Here is a 24,957-nt window from a genome sequence, read left to right as displayed (position 1 = left end):
TCTTTATTTGCCTTTAAAAAGGTAAAAACAACGTTTTTGGGGTTTTTTTTTTTTTCAAGTTATTGGGCTTCTTTTATTATTTTCATGTACTCCAAATGAAATGAGACCAGGAAACACAGCAACCAACACAAACGACCAAGTACTCCGAAAGCATCTCCTTTCTTCACATTGAGAGCCATTGTTAAATCCATGCACAAAATGTATTAGAAATTCCATGCATAGAAACATCGAATGGTGTTTATGTTAGAGCATCAACTATCGATTAGCCAGCTCTGCATGCCATCGACAATCAACAAGTGATCAATCTGACAAGAAAAATGCTTGTCAGAAACAATTTCTCTTCGCCAATTTGGCATCGGTATGTAAAAGAATCAATCATCAGAAAAATGTAATGTTTGCAGTAGACATGACCCTGCCTCAGCTTCTGGTGTTACGTATATATATTTACATAAGTACATTACAGAGGAAATGAGAGACTAAGAGCAACTTAAGGAGGAAAGAAGTAGTAGCATGGCGGAGGCAGGACAATACACAAATGGTCACCACAAACCAAAAGCAGAAATGCAATGCTACATCCCGGGATCAGTGACTTCTTATTATCCTGCATTTTTTAAGTATTAAAACCAAAAATTAATATGATACATCTAATGCATACAGAAGGAAATTGCGGTGAGGTGTTTCTTACCTTCCTAATCGAGAGAGCTCAGGTTCTGCTAATAGCATATCTTGAAGTGGTTTTACTTTGGCATTCATTTCCCGCACTCCAGGGCTATAAGCAAAATGTAAACAACAAATCTCTTTAAGCCCATTTACAACATGGATATGAGACAAATCATCTATAAAAGTGCATATCTGATGACAATAATAATAAATATTTCTAATTATAATTACACCGATGGTATCTAGAGTATCAACAAATGATTAATTCAGTACTTGAACTCAAAAATATATGCATTATAGCACTTGAAGTTTAAGCAAAGAGTGGAGAGTTTGCCTTCAGCCAATCAAAAGTTGCCATTTGTGATGCCACATGGGAAATTAACTTCCACGTAAACCAACTAATTACATGTCAACATCAGAACATGTGTCATCCACCCATCGATTTACTTCTTTTTATTAGTTTTTCACATTCTCTTTTTCTTTTACTTTATTTTTTCCCTAGTTTTCTTCATTTTCACATTTTCTTCTTTCACCGATATGCAATCACATTCAATATGCAAGAACAAATTTGTCAAAACAGATATGTATAACTCTTGAAATCATATACCATGATCTACAAGATGAAACAAAACTATGGCGCAAGAATGTGAACTAGTTGAGAGAAAATAAAACCATCTCCCCTGCCGTTGCCACCTGTGTTTCCTCAAAAAGCACTCTGTGACCGGCATTAAGCTTTCAAGCCCCATCCCTATTTTCAACTCCAAATCTTATCTCCTATTCTCAACTCAAATCCCTCTCAAAAACAAGCAAAAGTAACAAAACTGGAACACCAAAACCCCAAAACACATTGTACCCAAAACCCAAATTCCCCAAATTTGTGACAACATAAAATCCTTTGGTAATATCATCTCTATTGTCCTCTCCAGGAACAAGTATCTTCCCTAAATGAGAAATTGGGAAAATTCAGGCAGGGGTATACAGGTGATCAACACTTGTGAAGGGATGATTAGCTGCTACTGCAGCATGAAGGGATCTAGGATGCCATTTTGCGTTGCAAGAGATCTTTCAATTCATCAAGAGGTACTGATTATAACTAATTCAGTTTGTGTTAATCATAGTTTGCATTTAATAAGATTGAATGCTTAGCTTGTTTTTCTTGGTAGCAGAATCTTCTTTAATGTAGAGCAGTACAAATAATTGATTCTTGTTTTTTGTGATAGGGAGATTGGAGAAAGAAGAAAATTGCAAGAAAAGGAAAAACAACATAAGGGAAAAGAAAATGAAGAAAAAAGAAAAATGTACAAAAATAAATGGAAAAAGTAAACCAATGAGTGGATGAATCGTTGTTTTAAGACATGTAATTGCTCGGTTTAGGTGGAAATTAATTTTCCAAATGGCATCAGAAATGGTGGAATTTGATTGACTGAAGGACACCCGACCAATTGTTGCTCCAATGCAACTGAAATGTACACTTTATCAAACGGAGCTTCACTTCAAGTACCACATTGCACATTTTTTTTAGTTGAAGTACCACATTAAGAATTTAAAGATACTTTAGGTACCACCTGTGTAATCAACCCTTCTTAATTTACTTCATGTCTTCAATAATCTCCTACTTTCATATTCAGTAGATGATCAAGCATCCCCTCACAAAACAGAAAATTGTACACCATGTCTTAAATCAATTAAAGATTGTCAACCAATTTTAACAAATAGTAAGTTCTTCTCTAGGCATACTATCAGGACATAAGGCTTTGGTGAAGAAAACTCATCCAAAAACTGAACATGCACAATTTAAGCCAAGCATATTATGACTATTCCTAATTCTGCTGTTCCTTTCCTCTATTCTTGGACAAAACTCCATCATGTGCAGTGTTGCTAAGAAATTCTTAAGGATTCAGATATAAATAATTCACATAAATGTAATGACAAGCAGGCTTTCTCCTTTCCCTGTTTAAATACATGGTTTAGTGCTTACACCTCTAACATATGTAAACAAAAAGAGACTATTCTTAGTGATACTTCACATTAAGCCTATTTAATGCAATTTGATAAAGAAAAGAAAAGGAGGAAGTCAAGTATATACCTGCATACATTATCAAGTGAAAGCAGTCTGTGGTGAAGAGTGTAATCACTGCCAACATATGTCACAATTAAGCTACCAGCATCTGGGTGGGGCCAACTCCTTGAAGTAGGAAACCTAAGTATAAATGTCCCAGGCTCCTGCAGGCCTCTTGGACCTTGAAGTGAGAGTTCGGCTTCTTCCTTCGTTATAAATCCTTCTATCCACTTCGGTGATGTACAATTCCACATTGCATTTATCCAGTCACTTGATAATGTAAAAGCAACAGGGTATAACCAACACCACATCTTCTCAAAGTTTTCTTGGGCCATGTAATCTCGGCATCCGGCAATTTTCCTCAGAAGCTCAAAGTCCTGAAACAATTGTTAGCTCAATAAATTGTAGTCCAACTGTAACATTTTCACAATGATTTTCTTAGAAAAGAAAATATTACTATTTATTCATACAAGCCATATGGCATCCATAAATATGGGAAGTAAATTTTCCATGAAACATGAATAGGGACAACAGTTGGTAGAGCACCCACTAATTTTGAATTACCTAAACCTGAAGTTGAATAAGAATAGTGGCATCAAAGTCCTGCAGTAACCTGATTAAAATATAACACATGATGCTCAAACCTTACCAGAATGATGTTCAATATTTTGAACACTTGAAACCACCTATTTTAGTCAGAAATGAGATGGGCACTGGATCGAAAAAGCCAACCTAAACCTAACCTCAAAACAGATTTAATCTATTTCATAGATGAAAATTGAGTCAAGTAACTAGGAGTATAAATTATCATTAAACAAATAGAATTTTTTGCATGTAGCCATTAATTATAAGTAATTTAAAAATAAAAATAGCATATTACAACTAAAACTATTAGTAATTGGGTGCTGATAACCTGTTGCCTAAGGTCACTACTCGAACTCACAATGGGTAGTAATCTTGCTACCAGAATCCTACATAATTGGCTTAGATCAGTTTGGATACCCAGAAAACAACATCCATTGCCAACCCTAATGACAGCCCAAGATCATTAAGACCAACTAGAATGAGCTTCAAGGCTAAAACTTGCTGTGCCTGGATACCAATGCCCTTGTCCTCCAGCTAAAACTGGTCTAAACTCTAAAGCCACTCTGCAAAACTAAGACTAGGGTTCCCTTGAGACAACACTATCAGTTGCCTGACTAAGCACTATGAAAGTTCCTTTTCTTTTTTCTTTTCTTTTATATGCAAAGCACTATGAAAACTTGGTTATGTTACCCTCAGGGAAAAAGACCATAAATTATTTGCCAATTTATCTTCATTTAATCCTTTTATCTTGCTTTCAACTTTTTATATATTATCTATAAATCCAAAGAAATGAAAGGTCAATATATTTTAAAAATCATGAATATTCTTACATATCCAAGTACCCTGTCATTCCATTCTTTACTAAATTTAAGTCAACCAAAGAGAAAAGGGAAGCAACATGCCTTGAGAACAACAAAGCACAATGCTGTGATATGCAGCACTGGTAAGATTACTGTCAAAAAGAACCACTTTGGCCCTGTTTGTTACTCTGCACCTTTAGAAGGAAAAAAACACAGGTCGTATTTGCTAACTGCCTACAGTATTAAAACTTTGGTCGAACATTTAAAAGATTTAAATTATAGCATTTTTTATTACACATATAAGAGGTCAGGCAACGACATTGAAAGCATTCAGTAAAGGGGCACATCCTCATTTCTCAATGTAGAACATATTTAACTAGATGCATTTTTAAGAATACCATTCATAGATCACATTACCCTTAACATTATTCAATTTATTACCTTATCATTATAGCTCCTGTTTTGTATGTTATAGTATAAAGTTTAAAATATTATAAAATAAAGTTGGAAATTGAATGGTTTTCAAAGTTTTAGTCTTTGTTATCATCAAGTAGTTTAACTAATTCAGTTCTTACACTATGAAAATCATTGAACAGTTTGTGCTAGCTAAATTCAGTACTAAGAATTAGGAATAAAATTAAAGGCTTAAATTTTTTGGGCTAAATTTTGCAGTTTTACCAAAAAGCACCTTACACTTTATTTAGAGTACTTTAGAAAGAGAACTTCTGCAATACCACCATTTAACAACTATCAATGAGAAGGCAACAACTTTGAAGGATGTTTTACACAGGTGTGAGTGATGAGTTCAAGTTTAATCTTTAGGATTAGGATACTTTTCACTCTCCGTATGGAAAAAAAATGACGAAAACAGGCCTATGCTATAAGAACCTGATGCTAACACATTTGAAAATAGGTAGATGAAGAGAAAAAGCTAATGTAGGGAAGGGCACCATAAAGTAAGAGACAGGGGGCTCAAAATCCTTAGATTCTAATAGGTAGATGAAGAGAAAAAGCTAATATAGGGAAGGAAAGTATGTATAATAAATGTAAATCATAGAATGCGCATACTAATGGCAACATTAAAGCAACATTAAGTACAGAGTGAATGAATAACTATCACAAGAGGTGACTATATATTTGTACCAAAAAAATAAATATGCAACCATTTTAAAGCCGCAGAAACAAGAATTTCATTTACCATGACTATCTATCAATGATGTAGCTATTACTGCGGAAAAGAGCTATACCTAGGAACATATCAATCTTTAGGAGTAGCAAATCCCTAAGCCCCCTCGCCCCCACCCCAAGAAGAAACAAAAGAGAAGACCAATCATATTGTGGACCTTAATATATATATATATATATATATATATAGAGAGAGAGAGAGAGAGAGAAAGACCTGTTGGGTAAGAGATCTAGTACTGCAGTGAGCAATCTTCATGAATTGCTCTTCAATTTCGAAAACTGCACTTTCCCATTGAACTTGGATGTTGTTTTGTGATAACAAATTCCAGGCTTTTGTTCCCTCCTCTATCAATCTCTTTGTGATTTTTATTTGATGCCTAAGGAGCAGGCAACAACTTTCTTTCATCAGTAAAAGGAACAGAAAAATTAGATAATACTTTATATACATCCCAAGAATAATTGACATTATTGTATATTTTCCCAGGATTCACAGGCTATGGGTTAGTAGCAGCACTTGCTTCGTCCAATTTTTATCCCCTAAATGGGCCCAAAGCTATGGATCTGCTTGTGATCAGAAACAAAGCCAAGGGCCAACATTCAGAGTTTAACAAGGCTTTCAACTTGGTAGAATGTAGTGTGTGGAAAAGTGTTAGAACAATAAAAATCATTGCATTTTGCAACAAGTACAAAGTAAGGTCAATCAATTAGTTGGACAAACAACCCCATGAAACTGATATGAAATAAAATCTGTCTACTATGTCAATGGCAATGAAGAGATATCATCATGGGTACTATTACATTCCTGGCTATAACCCAACAAGAATATAATGAGCACCACAATAAGTTCTGAAAGAAGCAAAGCATTGTAGATTACCTATGATGAGAACATCCCGAGTACAGGGAAACTTGGTTTGCAAATCCTGAAATTTCTTCATCTGAAGCATTAGTTGCAATTTCCTTGAGCAAAAGAGACCTATCAGTCAAGCCTCCCAAGCAGTACCTAAAAATTGTTAAATCTGAAACTGAATGTGCCGTATTTGACACACTCTTTAAAGCTGAATCTCTGGCCCCAGTGCTCTCTGAATCAGACAGGGAATTGTCCACTTCTTCAAAATTCTCAGGTCTCGCCTCCATACTTGACCCATAACCATTCTCAACCTGATTGAAAATGGTGATGCAATGGTCACCAGTGTATGGAGATCATTATATATATTCAATTTAAAGAAGGGAACAGATATTAGACAAGTTGAGCAAGGCTCTAAGGATGAGGCAGGTGATGATGTTCGTTTTTTTATTTTTTCTTCCGGCCATTGGCACAAAGGGTTTAAAACAACAAACTATCAAAAGAATATATCATTAAATATTATCACAAAATTATCATATTAATCAACAATAATTGTTTTCATCATCATGGTCATCATCAATACAATATCTTTCTTAATAATTATCATCCTAAATTTATGGCTCATCAAATTCCACAAAATGTTTTAGTTTTTTGGAGCTTTCTTATCCTCCTGTGCTCTTAGCTTTAAGAAAAAAATCTAAGAAAAGAAAATTTCTTAAATGGGGATAAAGAGGAGAGTTTTCTATGAATTAAATTTAAATCCTAATGTCTGGCCAAACCTACTCTGTACATGTGGCTTCAGTAGCACAGCTTTCTCTGTTTTAATTATATCCTCTATTAGAACAGAAAAATTATATACCATGCATAGCATGTGTGACACAGCGCTAACGTTTAAATTGTTTCACTCTCAAAACAAGGAATATTACAGGTCTTTGCTGCCAAATAGTCCTTAAGGTTTATGTGCTATGCGGTAAGTTGAATACAGAAATAATTGAACAAATGATATAATATTGAGACCATAATTTGTGTCCACATGCCCCACCAATAAAACATGGAGGCTGGAAATATTTTCCATTGGTAGAACATGGGCATTTATTTTGATGTCATCTCACTTATCCCACATTGAAACTAAGAACATAACAGGTTTCACTACAAAATTGGCCCTAAAGCACTGCTTCTATTTCAATAATCACCCCAAAAATTGGAGGGCCAAATAATCACCTATTACATTGACAAAGGTTTAAATGTGCTGGAGTACTTGACACAGTGGTGTGTCTTACTGTCAAATAAAGCACACCTAAAGTTTACAGATAGGTCATGCAACAAGTGCTACATTAATGCCAAATCAAATTGTGGTAGAACAACTGATGCAGAAACCTTATATAGTTGAAAAGTGATTTAAACTCCACTTGTATTTATGGTCTATTAAGACATAAAATGATGATGATGTCATGGGAAAATGACAAGGATAAAAATCTTACTCAATACCTGATTGGCAGTCCAGGCAAGAGAGTTGCATTCTTCACCAAGTTGGTCTATTGTAGAAATCTTGGCTTCTCCTGATCTAACCCGCTTTGATGTTGGACTGAGTTTTGCTTCATCTACAGTATTGTGCTTAGGTTCCAAAGAAGCATCATCTAAGCCAAATGATTGAGATCCATTGAGTGGATGGACAGCAGTGGTTTTTTTCCAAATAATAGTAGATGTCCTTGGTGTACGATTGCGAGAGACACAACGAATTGAAGGAGAGAAGTCCTCAAGGAAACGATAACCCTCGAACTTTGATATCCCAAATTTAATGCAGAACTGCCTATTCTCACTCTTGGATGAGAGCTGAGATAATATCAGAATCAGGTCATTTGGGAATTCAAGATGAATTGATAAGCAAATAAACAAATATGATAATAAAATTAAATTCTAGATCAAAATTATACCCTGTTGCATTATTGTTAATTCTGCCTGAGGCTGTAATAGCCAAGCTTATTATCTCTGTGCTCAAGATTTGCTGGTTAAAGTTTTATTCAAGCTCAAGCCAAGCATTCCTTTGGGTACCATTTATGAGTTTGAGCTTTATTTTCCAATCATCAAGCTGCTGAGCTCATGTAAAACTAACTTTTCTTGTGAATAATAATTATTAGCCTTTAAAAAAATCATTCAGTAAATAAAAACTACAAAGAATAAATCATGAATAAGTACTTATTATATTTCTCATACGAATTAGGTGAATGGCTTTAACATGAATAAATAGAAATATAGCATCACTAAACCATAGTACAATTCTAACCAAGATATTTGAATTATTTTTCTCCAAAAGCATTAATTTATCCCTTTAATTTGGTACAAATACATTTAATTTCAAGCTTATGCTTGGACTGATTGAACCAAGCCTAAGCTTGTGAGCCTTATCGCAACAAACTGTTTCAGTCTGGTGTGAAGATAAATGAACTCTTTAAATTATTTGCTTGTGAGCCTATCATTGGAATCATTGGAAGTTTATACAAAACTTAATTTCAATTAGGCAATCAAGTTACATGAAATATGCACTTAATGAAGAAAATAGGTTAGCTGTAACGGTACCATTGGATGGTTGGCATCAGCAAAAGACATTATTTTCTGCCATGGAGACCTCAATGAGAATCATAAACTATGAATTATTTTCTCATGCATCAGAAGCAAGTTCCACATAGAATTTTCCACAGATATCTAGTAGCATATATACCAGATTAAGTATTCCACAAGCTATATTGATAACTAATATTACCACCTTGGAGATCTTCAACTTAAAGGATGCCCGCCCGTTCAACAGTTTACTTGGTCTATCAGAAGAGGCAAATTCAATTCCATCATAGCTAGCTAGAAGAGGAGCTTCTTCATCATTTGTCTTCTCTACAGGTGATCGATTATGAGCATACAAAAGTGATGCAACAACCTTTACAACAAGAAATGTGAAAACTTAGGCACCAAAGTGGAAGCCAGTACTGCAAAATAAAATGTAAAGCCTAAATTACCTCAAGCTCCTTGTTTACTGGCTGGCCAAAGGCATTTAATAAAACAACATCCAAGGAAAAAATCCTGCGACAAGATGCCTGTGAACAGGTAAATATTAGAAGAAACCTATGTAGTACCTTTATATTATTTGGGAATCAATATCCTATGATTGAGAACTGTATTGTATTCTATGCAATGAGCAGCCATATTACCACAATCAAATTGTTGATAATCCATAAAGAAAAGACCAAGGATAGAAGCTAAAATATCAACCATGCTTAGATACCAACATAGGAATATCCTTTTTCTTTTGACTATAAAGGTCTTTATAACTTTCTGGTTCCAGGACGTTTCAACTTAAAAGCAAAGATCCATACCAACACCTACCCAACATTCATGGCTTAATCTGAAGCACAATGGTGTTCAACTTGATAAGCTATCAATTTATTATTTTAGAATCCAACATCAGTATAAGGATACATTTTTGAATTTGATAGCCACTTTCTGTGTCTCTTCCAATAGAAAATAATATAAAGTTGGAAAAAAGGCCCATATATAGCTTACAAGTAAACAAATATGTTTCTGAAGATTTCACTTTCAGATAAATATAAATACAAATATGTTTCTGAAGATTTCACTTTCAGATAAATATAAATAATAACAAATTATTGTTGAAACAAAAGCACCCGAAGGACCAGAATATAAAGCTGGGATAAAACATTGTTTCCAGAAAAGTTCCACCAAAACTAGGGTAAGAAATAAGAAAGTTATGCATGAGAAGTTTAAAAAGAACACTACTGGCAGTACATCAATGATCAATCATGTTTCCTCCGTAAATGATGTAAAAGCTTTGCTTAGATGAGCAAGACCATACATAATTAGGTAGTCATTGGTACTTAGCCTCAATAGTTGTTAACCATGACATTTGAAATACCAAGGAGGAAAATTCAATGGCCACATCCAAAGACAAAAGGGGTTCTATCGGTAATATTAAAACAGTAGACACAAAATGACATTAGCATTGATATAAAAATCATATCCATAAATAAATGAAAACTGTAAAGATAACCCAATAAGAAGACCACAAGAGAAAAGTGTAACTGTTTTCATATAAGTATAAAAATTGTAGTAAAAAAGCTTAGAGCCCTCTAGTGTCTACCTTGCCACCAACAATATTCCAAAAGCCATTGTCTTCTTCGATATCAGAGGCAGATGATTCATCAATTGACAATTGTAGAGGTGGGTTCTGGCATCAGATTTTCATATTAGAGTACTAAATCTTGAGGTAAAATTACAAGCTGTGAGAAACCATCAAGGAAACAAGAGAACTACAAGTAAAATGCACCTGAACATATTGATTCTTTATAGACAAAGTTGAAGGCAAGACTTTTGCATCATGGATATAACCCTGCAAATCATTACCACCAGTAATACCAACTACTGTAGTCTTCCTCAAATCATTTGGCATGGAAACTTTGTTCAACAAGGAAGAGAGCTGCAGCTCTCCTGCAATCTCCGCATTAATGTGAAGCCGCACAAAATCAGTAGAAACCTAGCAAGAAAAAAGTTCACATAGATAATGACAGCCAGGAGCAACCAAATAAGTATTCCTCTATCAAGCACAATTAAAATAATGCCTCAATGAAAGCTTAGGCACAAAGGTAAGTGTAATTTCTCCATTTTGAAGTGAAAAGAAAGAACACAAACAGTAGTGTTATCCAAAATGAAAACTTTTACCTCAAAAGCTTTTACTCCTTCAATCTGATGTTTTAATTTCATTTTTCCTTTATTTTACCCTCTTCATTTTTCTCTTACACCTTGGCCATAGATTGGTGTATTCTGCATAACCTCAAATTTCATATACATACTTGCCTGTTTCATCTTTGCTCATTTAATTTACTCCACGAATCCATGTAACGTTTTGGATCTGCCCTTGTATTTACAGAATTTACATAGAAATGCTTCTACTAGCCTAATTCATTATTTTTCAATGTCAATCCATATCAAATGTTTCATGTTATGCAAAAAACAAAAAGCCATGCAGATGGAAATGTAAAGAGCCTACTGTCCACATGAACTACACCTTTAGAAATCAAGGCAAACAAACATACCAAATCAAAACCGGTCCATTCTGTTCCGTCCTTTCCAAAACTATCTCAAACAACCAAAATGTTATGACTAGTTATCAAAGAAACAAAGAAGACTATCAATCAAGATGCAACTCTCAAAACTAATCATGTCCTTATATTAGTAGTTCCCTCAGATGTTAAAAGCATACCTCGTATGCAACATGTATCCATTTGTACTGAGGATATTCAATCTGTGTAGACACTTTCAGAACTTCTGTTGACAAAGCAGTATTTCCAGGATCAGGGACTTCATTGTGTAAGCAAGTCAATGGCAAAAGCATCAAAGTCTTTTCATTAAGAACAAGTAAAGGAGCACTACTGTTAGTCTCTGAGTACACCTATAAACAGAAAACAGTTCAACTTATTAGAAGAATGGAAATAAAAAGACTCTTGTAAACATACATGACTAATACAAATTAAAATACCCATCAAAACAATAAATTAGGATGATGATTTTTGCTTTGTTAGATGGTAACAAGAGAATCAGAGCAACAAAAGAAACTCAAAACTGTATTTTGATACCAAAAAGGAAAAGGCAAAGTTTTCTAATTTCTTTTAAGCACAGAGAGCAGAAAGATAGTGGCAGTTTTTAAAACTTCTCTCATTCAATAAAACACTCATAAAATCATTAAAAAGAACATTAAATGAGAAACGAGCACTCTTCCTGAAAACCGAAAAAGCAAAATTTTGAGTGATAAGAGAAACCAAGAAAGACAAAAGAGGCAGCTTTTACCACTGCTTACTAACCAGCTCAAGAAACCAACAATTTCTTTTAATAAGACTCCTAAAATCATTTTTTTTAAAAAAGCCAATAATTGAGAAATGGGTAATTTTCCTCACCCAAAAATGTAAAATTTTGAGTGAAAAAGGAGCAGCAGTTTTTAGACCTGTTTAAGAATGGTGGCCGGAAATGCATTGGGGTTGAACATATAAACCCAGAAACAGAGAATAAAACCCTTTCCTTCTTCAACTTCGATTTCCACTTTGAAATCCTTTAAAAGAATGTAATCTTTTTCTTCTATTATCTGATTATTCTCACCCATGGTTTTTCCTTTTCGTTGAACAAAGAAAAACCCAGAAAATTTTTCAGTCTCTTTATAAAGCAACAAAAGTAAAGGCAAACAGTTGTTCTGGCGTACCGGTTGTTCTATAATGGAAGTTGGGGGTGGCGAGGGGGTTTAGGAATTTGGTGGGTTCGGGTGTTGGAATGTAAACTTTTGGAGCCAATAGTTTTGGTTAAATAAGTTCGAAGGATAAATTCCAAGGTTGACAATCAATGACGTGGTGGATCGTAATTGGATGATGAGGGGTTTTAGTTTGTTGTGACTTGCTGTCGTTTTACATGGAAAATTGATATTTATTTTTAATTATAACTATTATTATTACTTCAAATTTTATTTTTACTCTTAGCTGTAAAATTAAGATTTAATTAAGTTCATTTTGACATTATAATTGGGATTGGACAAAAATTTATAAATGAAAGTAAATCAAATTTGATAATTACAATTAAACAAGATGAATGTGTTATTACAATGGCCAAAGAAATGATAGGTTGATTTGGCATGTAGTATAATTTATAATAACATCGAACTATATAATATAATTTATTATATTAACATATTAACATATTAGTTATACTGTAAAACCCAACCCTATAAATACATGTCATGACATACATGCACTGAGTAGCATGTTATTATGCTAGGAAAGCACATAAGAAAAGACGAAACCCGATATCGTACCTAACGGTACACTTGAGTTGATTTAACCTCGAACTAGTTCAAATAGGAATTGTAGGATGAAATTTAATATTTTATAGTCCAGGAATGACTAAAAATGATTGTTCGGAGTTCGAGGGTTCATTTGGGGTAAAATTAGAAATTTTGATATTCAAGGGCAAAATCGTCATTTTGCCACCTAAGATAATAATTTGATCATGGAGTGAAATTTTTGACCAAGATTAACTATTTGGAGTATAATTTAATGATAGGAAGTGAAAAAGTTTAATTCTGGTGATTTTTGGAGTGTAGGGGCAAAATCGTAATTTTGCCACCCACGGACAAAATTTGAGATTTTGAGAGAATTTAGATCAAATTTGACAAATTGGAGAATGGTATGAGTATAAGGGGTGAAAAATATGTCTATGGGCAATTTTTCAATTTTTGGGGCAAAAATGTAATTTTTGACTTTTACGGGGGCAAAAGTGTAAATTGTAAAAATTACTCCACCGAGACTTTGGATGAGTCTGAGAATTTTATCTAAGCTATGAATATATGAGACAAGTGTATGGTGAAAATTTGGAAACAAATGGATGAAATTTTAAAAATGGGCCAATGGGAAAGTGACACATGGCATTTTTTAATGAAATAATATTATTTTAATGAAAAGTCAGCCATTTAAACCCAAATTTTGAGTGCTGGCCGGCCATAAGGAAGAAAAACAGAGGAAATAGAGAGGAAAGGAAGAAGAAAAGAAAAACCAAAGAGAAACAAGAAAATTCAAAGAGAAATTCGCGGTTTTCGACCGTTTACGCGTCTAACGGTAAGATTTTTCGATTTTAGCTTGATTTCTACCTTTCCTATGCCTTTATTTCCATTTAGCATGCTTGAGGAGAGAGATCAAAAAGTGATATCAAGGGCTGGACGAAATTCTAGGAGAGAGAAATTGAAATTTTTAGGTTTTGATTTTTAGTTAAATTGATAGTTTTAGTTAGTTAAATGTGTTTAGAAATTAAATTGGGCAAGAAATCAGTAAATTTTCACAATACCCACTCTTGGCTGGATGCTCAATGCTGTACAATGATGATGAATTGATTTTATTCTAAGGAAAATGAAGAGAAATGATGAAAAACGATTAAACGTGATAGAAAAACAAAGTAGAAAATTTACCGAGTTAATATCCCATTTTTGGCCGAATTTTCCAAGGAAGGGAGTGAGCTGATTTTGTTGTTTTTAGAAGGTTATTGGCTGATATTTAATGGTTAGAAATGTTGGAGAGAGAATGGGATGATTTAGAGCTAAAATGGAGCGCGTTAGCAATTTATCGGGCAAAGTGCCAAAAATAGGTTAATACCGCATTTAAGTCGTTTTAGGCTATTGCATTTCATACCATGCATTAGTATAGGATTTAAGTTAATTATATAGTGATTTAGCATCAATGTGATGAATTGTGTAAATTTTTGTAATGTGTCTAGGAGGAGAGCCTTCCGGAAAAGGCAAAGAAGTCGTACCCGACAAGTAGTGATCGGGGTGCTTAGAAAGCTTTTAGTTTGTACAAACGGTGAGTAAACTTATTATTATTGTAAATTATCTAGAGTTTATTTTTAAATGCCCTTTATGTATTTTATGAAATGAAAACGGGATTTTTGATGTTTTAGGAATAAATGTGATAAATAAAAATATATTGTATTGATTATGAAATTGAGTAATTGGAGGCTGCAAACTGACTTGAAAAATATATTTTACTAGGAATGGCTTATGAGAAATGAGTATATGTGGCTATATTTTGTGAGTGCATTTGGGAAATTTATGTAAGTTGATTTTACTATGCAGGCTGGATAAATAAATAAAAGCCACGTTATACTGTCGAAATTTTATTAAAATTGGTGGGTTAGTCACTGCAGTGACGGGTTTCCGTGGACTGCCTATTAGAGGGGCACGGTAAACCCAGTTATATAGTTACTCCGGTTGTAGAGGCGAGGAGGGTAACTCCTGGGGTAGTATTAGAGCTCACTTCACGTCGAACCCCCACGTGAATGTGTAACTCGGCCAACGCCAAGGAACGGCTGGTTTTAAAAATAAAAATGTGTTTCACGTGTGAATATTTTAACACCCTTGGCGGACTCGGTTAGATGCCTCGGCCAAGGTATCCCCGAGGATTAGTTTTGGCTTGAGCCTTGTTTTTATAAAAGACATAAGCCTTAACAATTGTTTTGGTAAATTACAAATATTTTATGGTTTAAGAAATAAATTGAAAACATTATGAAATGGGTTGAAATTTATTGTTTAAACTTGCCTCCATTTTACTCGCCTTTAGATATTTATGATAATGTCTGTTTACTCATTGGGATTGTAAAATCTCACCCAACTCCTTTCCACCCATTTCAGGTTCAGTATAGACTGTAGATAGCTGATCTCATCGAGGACTACTATTGGATCTGCATTTTCCAAACCGTAGGTTCACAGTCCTCTTTACTTTTGTTTATTCGGGGGCCCTCTGGTTATTGTAAATTAAATTAAATATTTTGGCTTACTGTATTTCAGTATGTATAAATTTATTTAGCTTTTACGCTATAAAAATTATTCACGTATAACTTTATAAATATTGTTTTATAAGAAAATAGAATATTTCCCTTAATATTTCTTTTATTTTCTTATTTTATTCAAATAATCGTAATTTCGTTTTAAATGAAGATTTTAGACTTTTAAACTCATTGTGAATATGAATTATGTATTTTGTACTTGTATATTACGTTTTAGCCAATTTTGAAATTTTTGAGAAAAAAATGACCAAAATACCCCTATGTGGCGAAAATTTTATTTTGATTGTTTTTGATCTAAAATAGTATATATTCTCTAAAGACTCGATATCTAACAATGATTGCTCACAAGAAAGGAAAGAAACTGATATGTAAGCCTTGCGGGGTTCCGGTTGGCATTCCGGATAATGAGTGTCAATCGGGACGTCGCGGCGATTGTCATGGGCCTGAGGGAGGTTCCGGGTCGTGACATATACTATATAATATATCATGTATATTTATTAATATACAATTTATAGTCCATATTCTATAGACTATAGTAATATAGTGTAACTTATATTAATATAATAATTTATATTAAATTATTAATATTAGTATATTATAGCAGTATAACTTATATTAATAATTTAAAATAGTAACTTATTAATATATAATTTATTAATATGTTAATTCATTAATGAGTTAATGAGTTAATATCACTATATCATTATATTATAATATATACTTGTTAATATACTAATTACTTAATAACAATATACTATTATACACTATTATATACATATAAACTATATAGTTATGTATTAGTTATATGTAATAAGTATTAATACACTATAAATAGTATATAGTATATAGTTATACACTATAAGCTATAAATTATATAGGTTAATACACCATATATAGCATACTTTTTCACCTAGTCAAGTCATTTTAAAATATTTAGAGTGGGTTGCAACCTTCTTTTTAAATTAGAAGTATTTTCAAATAATAAAAGAGATTTTCCTTTATAAAAGAGATTTTCATTTTATAAAAGAAAATATTCAAAAATTATGTAAAAATTGAAAAATAAAGTTTAAATCATAAAATCAATAACAATATGATTTGTAATGAAAATCTAATATTAATTTCATGTATATATCATATTTATAAATTTTATGTTAACTAAGATGGATTTTTATCAAATCTACAACACAAACAATAATTTTATAATTATTTATGTAAAAATTCAATAAAATTTATATAACTAAAACTTATGAAATATTATAGCAAAATTGATCAAATATTCGAATAGTTAAAACAAAAATTTCTAATTTATGAAATTCTAGATTCTTGATGGCCATTTGGCCTACGTCTCCATCCCCCAGTTGATTTTAGTGATGAATTCAAGACCAACTTGACGTATTTGTGTCATATTGTAACAGACAAATTTATTTTAGTCGAAAAGACTATAAAATTTACAAGTTTTATAAATCAAAAGGTTGAAAATTGTCATGATGATATTTAGAATTTTTAAGTTTTAAATTCAAATAATATAATTTGAACCTTCGAATCTCATCTCGTTAATCCCCTAAACAAGTAACTAAGATCAAAATACAGCTCACATATCGCACAACAAAAACCGCTCAAAGAATGACAAGAAATGTATTGAAGTGTGGAACTCTGACGATTCAAAGTTGAGTCCTTAAAATTATAAAAAAAAGTTTTCAACCAATTTTAAAAAATAATATATCTTTAATTAGTCAATAAAATAAGGTACTACAAAAACTATTAGGAAGGTCTATTTAAAACTTTTCCATTGATACTTAACATGTCATCAGAAAGTCACCAGAATGACATTAGTAGCATAAAGTTAAAGAAAATTGAAATAAATATATGACTTTTGTATAAAATTATACAAAATACAAATATTTCATATATTTAAAGTATAATTGATCTTACGTTAGTCAATATTTTCTTGAAGGAATTTGCCCCATCTCTCTACCTTTTCTTTTCTCTCCTAGGGTTAATTCCTCTCAATTCTCTTAATCAGACAGAGCTAGTATAAAAAAATAATCAACCTTCATTTCCAAAAATATTCCTTTTTTTCATATTTTATTCACTAATTAGTCCCATTGGCCTTAATTGCAATTACGACAAGATGGGCTGATTTTTTTTTAAATATAAGAATATAAGAATTTTAAAATATATATCGTAACAAAATTTCACATAGAATTATAAACAGAAAGGTAATATTAACTAAGTATAAAATTTTAGTGGGTATTACACTTAATTTGAGCATAGATTTTTGTTTCTTTCTCATTTCAAATTTCGATTTAATGATAATTAAAAATATTTAAATTTAATATAATATAAATTATTATCAAAACTGACCTAAATTTAACTCGATTTAGAAATTAATATTTCTTTTTTTAAAAAAAACATGCCAAGAGCCAGAAAACTAGTTGTGATGATATATTGATAAGCTGATAATGCCATAGTTAAATGATATTTTTAAAGTGTTAACTTTTGGTACTATGTTTTTAAAACGAAAAACATCATATCCTTTACATGTAAGGAGTATAAATGTTGTGCATTGGTTATTTGTTTGAAGAGTGGGTGACATTCAAAATAAGCACATTAATTTCTAATTGATGTAATGTGACCTTTGGAATATTCTTACCTTCATTCCTCTGAGACAGCCATTGAACTTTTCTTTAACTTGAGGCAAAGCATTTACTTTGAATCTTGTTTCCTTAGATCTTCAAGTATTTTCCAAGGACATAGGCCCAATATTCTATGATGGTTCTTGTTACTTTTCCTTCGTTTAGTCCTTTTGTTCCATATTTCATAACATTGTAACAAAGAATTGGATAGCACTCCTTCCTGCTGCTTTTTTTTTTCCTAAGAACATCGAACAATTGGAAGTAGCATCCTGCCAGGCCAGGTATTTACCTTTGCTTTATTCTCCTTTGTATTTCTCTCTGTTAAACAGTCTTCGGGTTTTCGATTTATCATTTTTTTTTCTGTTTTCTTTATTATATCAGATTTTTTCTCAAGAAAAGATCATTCATTTGCAAGGTAACAAGGAGGCTTACTAGCTCTTGCCTTCCTCATCTATCTGATATATATAATTTGCAGTTGTAACATTCTGCCTCTGCCAGACCAGGTATGATTATTTCATATCAGTTCCCATGAACACCTTTTGCTATAAATTTTTCTTTATTTCCTGTTGTCCTTTAGCAACGTTGATGCCCTTTCTTCATTTTATTTTATTTTTTGTATTCTCATTACCATTCATCTTAATTATCAATATTTTCATTATTTGATCTTTGAAATTCTAATATTTTAGGAGTTTGCATAATTATTTGTTTAAATATGAGAATGCAGACAGATTTGTTCAATTATTTGTGGTTATGAAAGTTCTAGTTCAATTACAATGTATGCACACACTTACTTAATTGTTTCAGTTGTTACTTGCTAATAGATAAATTTATAATTGAAATTAGGCTCTCACATTTATATATAGTGTAGATATAGATATAGATATTGATTGATTACACTGTTGAACTTGGTTTACTTTGGCATTAAATTGTTTGTAATTATTTTGTATATATATATGTTCTTCTCTCACCCAAACATTTAAGCTTTAATTAAGAAAACAAATATATGTACACATTCAGAATTTTAGTACCGTGGTGTTACATTATAGGTTTATGGAGCTTTTAGGGTCAATTCTTGAGGCGGTCAAGTTCTTGGTGGCTCCAATTTGTACCTACATTGATCATTGCAAGAAACTTGAGGAAAGGATGACTGATCTCAAAAGAGAATTAGAAGATCTAAATTGTCGAAAGAGAGATATAGAATCAACTGTAGAAGCACAGATGGGATGGCAGAAAGAGGTAAAGAAGGAAGTGGAGAAGTGGCTTGAAGATGTACAAAGGATCAATGATGAAATACAAATGTTAGAACAAAAGGTACAAGCTGTGTCATGCTTCTCACGTCTGCAGTTAAGCAAACTTGTCTGCCAAAAACTTGAAGAAACAAAGAAACTTTGTCAATGCAATTTCCCTGAAGTTCTAGTAATTGATAAGCCTTCACCAGCAGGGGTGACATTGGGGACAACGGCTTTGAAAGGTGAAACTACTGCAAAAAAAGAAATTTTGAATTACTTGATGGATGATAAGGTTGGAATGATCGGAGTTTGTGGAATGGGAGGAATCGGGAAAACTACCATCATGAAGCATATCAACAATCAGCTGTTGGAGGAGTCTAAGTTTGATAAAGTTATATGGATTACTGTTTCAAGAGAACTTAATATTGTTAAGTTACAAAAAAACATTGCAGATGCCATGAAGGAAAATCTTCCAGAACTTGAGGATCAAGTGAAGTGGGCAGCAGCATTGACGGATATTTTGGGAAAGAAGAAATTTGTGTTGATTTTAGATGATGTTTGGAACTGGTTTTCTCTGGTGGAGGTGGGTATTCCTGAACCAACACGTAACGGGAGCAAACTAGTCTTAACTAGCAGATCAATTGATTTGTGTATGAATATGGGTTGTAAGGTAGTCAAAGTGCAACCACTTTCGACAGAGGACTCCCTGAACTTATTCCTAGATAACTCGGAACGCAGTGTTCTGCAAGATCCACCTTTGGAAGAAATTGCAAGCCATGTTGTTGATGAGTGTGCTGGCTTACCCCTTGCTATTGTCACAATAGCCCGGAGTATGAAGGGAGTATCTGACATTCGTGAGTGGAGGAATGCACTAGAGGAATTACGTAAATGTGTTAAAAGTGTGAAAGGTACAGATATTGAAGTATTTGAACGATTGAAATTTAGTTATGACCATTTACAGGATTCAAAAATCCAAAACTGTTTCCTATATTGCTCTTTGTATCCTGAAGATTGGAAAATTTCAAGGAAGGAGTTGATAGAATACTGGATTGATGAGGGATTCATTGATGAATTAGGAACCAGACAAGCAATGCATGATAGGGGTCATACTATACTAAACAAGCTTGAAAATAATTGCCTGCTAGAGAGGGTTGATGATGGAAATAGTGTCAAGATCCATGATGTCTTGAGAGATATGGCATTGTATATTAAAAGTAAAAATGGCACTCGCTTTATGGTAAAAGCAGGTATGCAGTTGAGGGAGCTTCCAGGTCAGCATGAATGGGAAGAACGTCTTGAGAAAGTTTCCTTGATGTGTAATTCCATATCAGAAATCTCTCCTGATATCTCACCAAAATGTCAGCGTCTCTCAACCTTATTGTTGAAGAGAAATGATTTCTCAATGAGGATTCCAGAATCATTCTTTGAGAACATGCATGAACTTAAAGTTCTTGATCTTTCTTATACTAATGTTGAGTATTTACCTAACACCATATCGAACTTGGAAAATCTTACCTCATTAATACTTGTTGGGTGCAAAAAGTTAAGATATGTGCCTTCACTAGCTAAGCTTAGAGCATTGAAAAAATTGGACCTTCATTTTACAAGTATAGAGGAGATTCCTGATGGTATGGAAATGTTGGTAAACCTCAGATATCTTGACTTATTTTCCTCTAGGCTAAAGGAGATACCAATAGGAATACTACCTAGGCTCTCTCGTCTTCAATTCTTGGTAGTTTCTTGGCAATCAAGAACATTGAAGATAAAAGGGGAGGAGGCAGCAGCATTGATGAAACTAGAGACTTTTGTAGGAAGGTTTCATGAACTGAAAGATTTTAATACGTATATCAAGTCTATACAAGGTGAAAGGCCTACTTCTTACAAGCTTTTTGTGGGATCACAGGAAAAGGATTTATGGTCAGAATCTTTTGTAAAAGATGTGATATTATGTGGATGCAAGATAGGAGGAGAAGATCAAATATTGCTCCCAAATGACCTTAGGTGTATAAGGATTTCTAAATGCCACGATGTGAGAAGCTTAAACGAAATTTCCTTCTTCCGTAAAGCAACACAGTTGAGGGTATGTGATCTTATAGACTGTAAAGGGATAGAGTGTGTGTTGGACTTATCAGTATTTCCTTCATCAAGCAGCTCACTTCAAAACCTTGAGAACTTACTTCTTTCAGAATTAGATAGGTTGTCTATGCTTGTAAAAGCTGAAGCAGCTGCTCTGCCTACATCTGTTGCACCACCTGGGATCTTTACTCATCTTAAATCACTTTGCATTTACAAATGCCCAGATATGAAAAAGTTGTTTCCTTTTAAGTTGTTACAGGATCTCCAAAACCTGGAGGAAATCGAAGTCAGATCTTGTGGACAAATGAAAGAAATAATAGCATCAGAAGAAGAAAGGGATAGCATGGGGGAAGGAAAAGATCATACCACCACAAGTTTCAATTTTCCCAAGTTAAGGGAACTGGAGTTATGTGACTTACCAGAACTAAAAAGCATTTGTAGTACAAGTAGACAAATGGCTTGTGATTCTTTGGAAGGAATTAAAGTGACAAAATGCCCGAAGCTAAAGAGGATCCCTCTGTATCTTGTGCCTGATCTTGTCAATGGCCAACTATCGCCTCCTCTTTCTCTTCAAAGAATTGAGATAAACTCAGAAGAATGGGATGAACTGGAGTGGGATCATCCAAATGCAAAGACTATCCTTCGGCCCTTCTTGCAGTACTAATACAAGGACAATTGGAGTGGGCACGATGTTTAACAGAACTCCAGTTTTCTACTAGTAAGTCTACATATTTTTGCTCATGCCTAATTATACATCACTCTTTGGCTCTCAAGTAACAAAACTTGATCAGAATAATGCTATATCATTGTCTCTAATGGCACATTTTCTTGGGTTTTCTTCTACAGTAGAATGTCCTGTTATTCAAAAGCTGACGGAAGGCAATCAAAATCTTTGGCCTGCAACAAAGTGAAACACAATGGCAATCACTCATGACCAAGGATAAGCTAAACTCGTGATGTTATTTTGGATATTCCAATTTATTTACTGTGTTATGTTATGGAAATTTCTTTTATGTTTATTATTGTAGTGCTTTAATCTATTTCCCTTCAACCTAATTGTAATTTGTTGATTAAAGGTGAAGTTTGACTTACCATGGTCTGTTTGCACCCTCTACATTTGATGATTCAATTACTTGCATGGTCAACTATATACATTGATTGCCATTATTGTTCTATATAATATTATTTGGTCGAAGCTTTCCACCAATTTCCATTGACAGTGAATGACATAACATAATGGATAATACTTATTATTTTGCTCCAAATTGTAAATTTTTTATGTGTTATTTTTTGACCAAATAATATTTATTTTGCCGCCCCGGTAGTTAGCTTAAGAAAGGTATACCATACACCAACTACAATTTCCTAACATCTCAACATATATTAGTCAAATTGCTGGATCATTTTTTATTTAATTGTAAAATTATATTTACAAGAAGTTGTTGAATTTTTTATTCATTGATGACATTATCTTTTCTTTTTTTCCTCCTCAAAGACCTCTTGCCTTTGGGTACTTATAACTCAAGCTTCTTCTTTCTTGCCTCAAGCAAAGAAGAGATTTGGTAGTCGGCTTTCTATCGGCTTCGCTTCTGTGCTTCTTTTCCTGGTCCAATCAATACTTCGACTCTATTTTTTGGTACATATAATTTCTTTCTTTTTCCTTTTTTTTTCTCCATACAAATTTCATTACCTGGTAGGAGTACTTGAAGCTAAAGAACTAACATATTTAATAAAGCCTATCCTTGTATTGTATAAACTCTATTGGTGAAGGGACAGGTTTTGGAGAACGAAGAGGGTTTGCTGCTTTGCTGGCTTTAGGATACTTGTGCCTCCCTTTCCTTATCAAATTTTAGAACAACTTCAAGACATAGCACTCTGCCAGGCAGGTATGGTAATATTTTACTTGGTGGTCCAAGTTGTCTTTTAATTATTGTTTCTGTTCTATGGATCAGGATAGATGAAAATATTATTATTGTAAGAAATTGAAAATAGCTATTGTGATTACAACTTATTATACAACGGTTTGGCAACCTAAGATTCTAAATTTCATGGATCCTTTTGACATAAACCTATCTTTCCAGAAAAGTTTTTTTTTTTCTTTGCTTTTTTCCTGTTGAGAGGAGAAAATTTTCTAAGAATATATAATGTTTTATAGGTTAATGGAAAAAATTATGTTAATTAAAAAAAAATCTTATGACTGGGAACAACTTAAAGATATTTTTCATCTGTTTTTTTTTTTTCTCTATTATCAATCTCATAAACCTTGTGCCGATTCCACTTAAAAAATGTCTGTCTTTCTCGTCTTGTGGGATCGGTCTATCCCATAAATTAATAAAACAATAAAACATCATTATTTTTAATTTTTTATTACTTTATTTATTATTATTTTTCAATAAAGCATCATTAATTATGTTTATTCAATTATTTCATAGGGATCATATCACTATAATTATTTTTACTAAGATATTATAATCTTCAATACAAAATAATTAAGCTTAATTAAAGAAAATTTTTTATATAAAACAGGAAATAAGTTTTTCACATATGAAGATCTCTCATTTCTTTTAATTTTCAATTTATGATTTATTCACTTAAAAAAATAACTAGTATAACAATATGATAAGAAATAAATAAATAAAAAGCGTTAAACATTATTTATTTGTAATATTTTTAATGTTGGAAACAATGTTATGGATATTTTGCATAATTGATAAATATTGATATTTTTAAAATTATGGTAGAAAATTATTGAAAATGGAAAATTTTTTGAAGATGGTTCATGATGGAAAATATTTTCTACAAGATAATTCAAATAATAGAAAATATTTTTTTAACGAAAAACGAGTTCTTTTATTAAATTGGGATAATTCGTGGAAGACAGAATCCCAACATATCATACATTAACAATTTTCTCGCTCTAATTGGAGGATGCTCAAAAGAAACATAAGATTCTACTGAATCAAAACTATAATTAGCCATATAATTCGCTACCATATTACTTTCACAGTAGATATGCACAAAATGGACCTCCCACTCGTTTTGCAAAATGTCTTCAATTGCACGTATTAAATCTGCATTCGCACATGGCAGTAACTTTTCCATCAAAGCCGCCTAAACTACCATTTTGTTGTCAACTTGTACCATCACTTTCTTGAACCCTAAATCCCAAGCCAATCGAAGTCCGTAAAGCACTGCCCATAATTCAGCTCTATATGCTGAACATTTGCCTAGCTTCACCACAAAGCTAGTTTGCCAATCACATTTCGAATTGCGAATTACCCCTTTGCAAAAGCTTCATTTATTGATTTCTTGTACGCTCCATTAGTATTTAAGCTTACCCACCCAACCTGTGGAGCCCTCCATCCAATCAAAACCTCTTATTTCCTTCCTCCATCAACCTGAATCCCATCAAATTCTACAAGTGCTATTGTTGTAGCAGTTGCCATACTTCTAACCAAACTTAAGCAGTTCCTAGTTGGAATAGTGGTAGCATCAAACACCGCAC

The 24,957-nt window shown here is 32.9% G+C and overlaps 2 protein-coding genes and 1 long non-coding RNA gene across 6 annotated transcripts; 2 read left to right on the top strand and 1 right to left on the bottom strand.

Annotated features, from left to right (window-relative positions):
- Nucleotides 1-297: 297 nt before the first annotated feature.
- On the bottom strand, nt 298-12,450 carry LOC18594437 (SH2 domain-containing protein A-like). 4 transcript variants are annotated; one of them, XM_018124850.2, is made up of 12 exons: nt 12,390-12,450; nt 11,400-11,588; nt 10,467-10,673; nt 10,281-10,367; nt 9,142-9,219; nt 8,895-9,062; nt 7,622-7,966; nt 6,164-6,447; nt 5,504-5,666; nt 2,747-3,096; nt 686-769; nt 298-601 (listed from the first exon to the last, which is right to left on the bottom strand). In XM_018124850.2, exons 2-12 carry the CDS (start codon nt 11,529-11,531, stop codon nt 583-585), a joined length of 1,917 nt encoding a protein of 638 aa, XP_017980339.1. In that variant the 5' UTR covers nt 11,532-11,588; nt 12,390-12,450; the 3' UTR covers nt 298-582. The 4 variants fall into 4 exon arrangements, with proteins under 4 accessions (XP_017980339.1, XP_017980337.1, XP_017980338.1 ...); XM_018124848.2 differs by having other exon boundaries at nt 12,138-12,444; XM_018124849.2 differs by having other exon boundaries at nt 2,755-3,096; nt 12,138-12,444.
- Nucleotides 12,451-13,686: 1,236 nt separating this feature from the next.
- Nucleotides 13,687-15,464, top strand: LOC148761645 (uncharacterized). The gene is made up of 3 exons (XR_016027606.1): nt 13,687-13,791; nt 14,444-14,529; nt 15,357-15,464. It is a non-coding gene; the product is annotated as an uncharacterized LOC148761645 (long non-coding RNA).
- Nucleotides 15,465-19,218: 3,754 nt separating this feature from the next.
- Nucleotides 19,219-22,448, top strand: LOC18594436 (disease resistance protein At4g27190-like). The gene is made up of 2 exons (XM_018124331.2): nt 19,219-22,170; nt 22,299-22,448. Exon 1 carries the CDS (start codon nt 19,291-19,293, stop codon nt 22,114-22,116), a length of 2,826 nt encoding a protein of 941 aa, XP_017979820.2. The 5' UTR covers nt 19,219-19,290; the 3' UTR covers nt 22,117-22,170; nt 22,299-22,448.
- Nucleotides 22,449-24,957: the final 2,509 nt, after the last annotated feature.

The sequence above is a fragment of the Theobroma cacao genome, chromosome 7 (assembly GCF_053813885.1).
Source record: "Theobroma cacao isolate CCN51 chromosome 7, ASM5381388v1, whole genome shotgun sequence".
In the NCBI taxonomy this organism is placed as follows: domain Eukaryota; kingdom Viridiplantae; phylum Streptophyta; class Magnoliopsida; order Malvales; family Malvaceae; genus Theobroma; species Theobroma cacao.
This window is presented reverse-complemented; position numbering and strand designations above follow the sequence as displayed.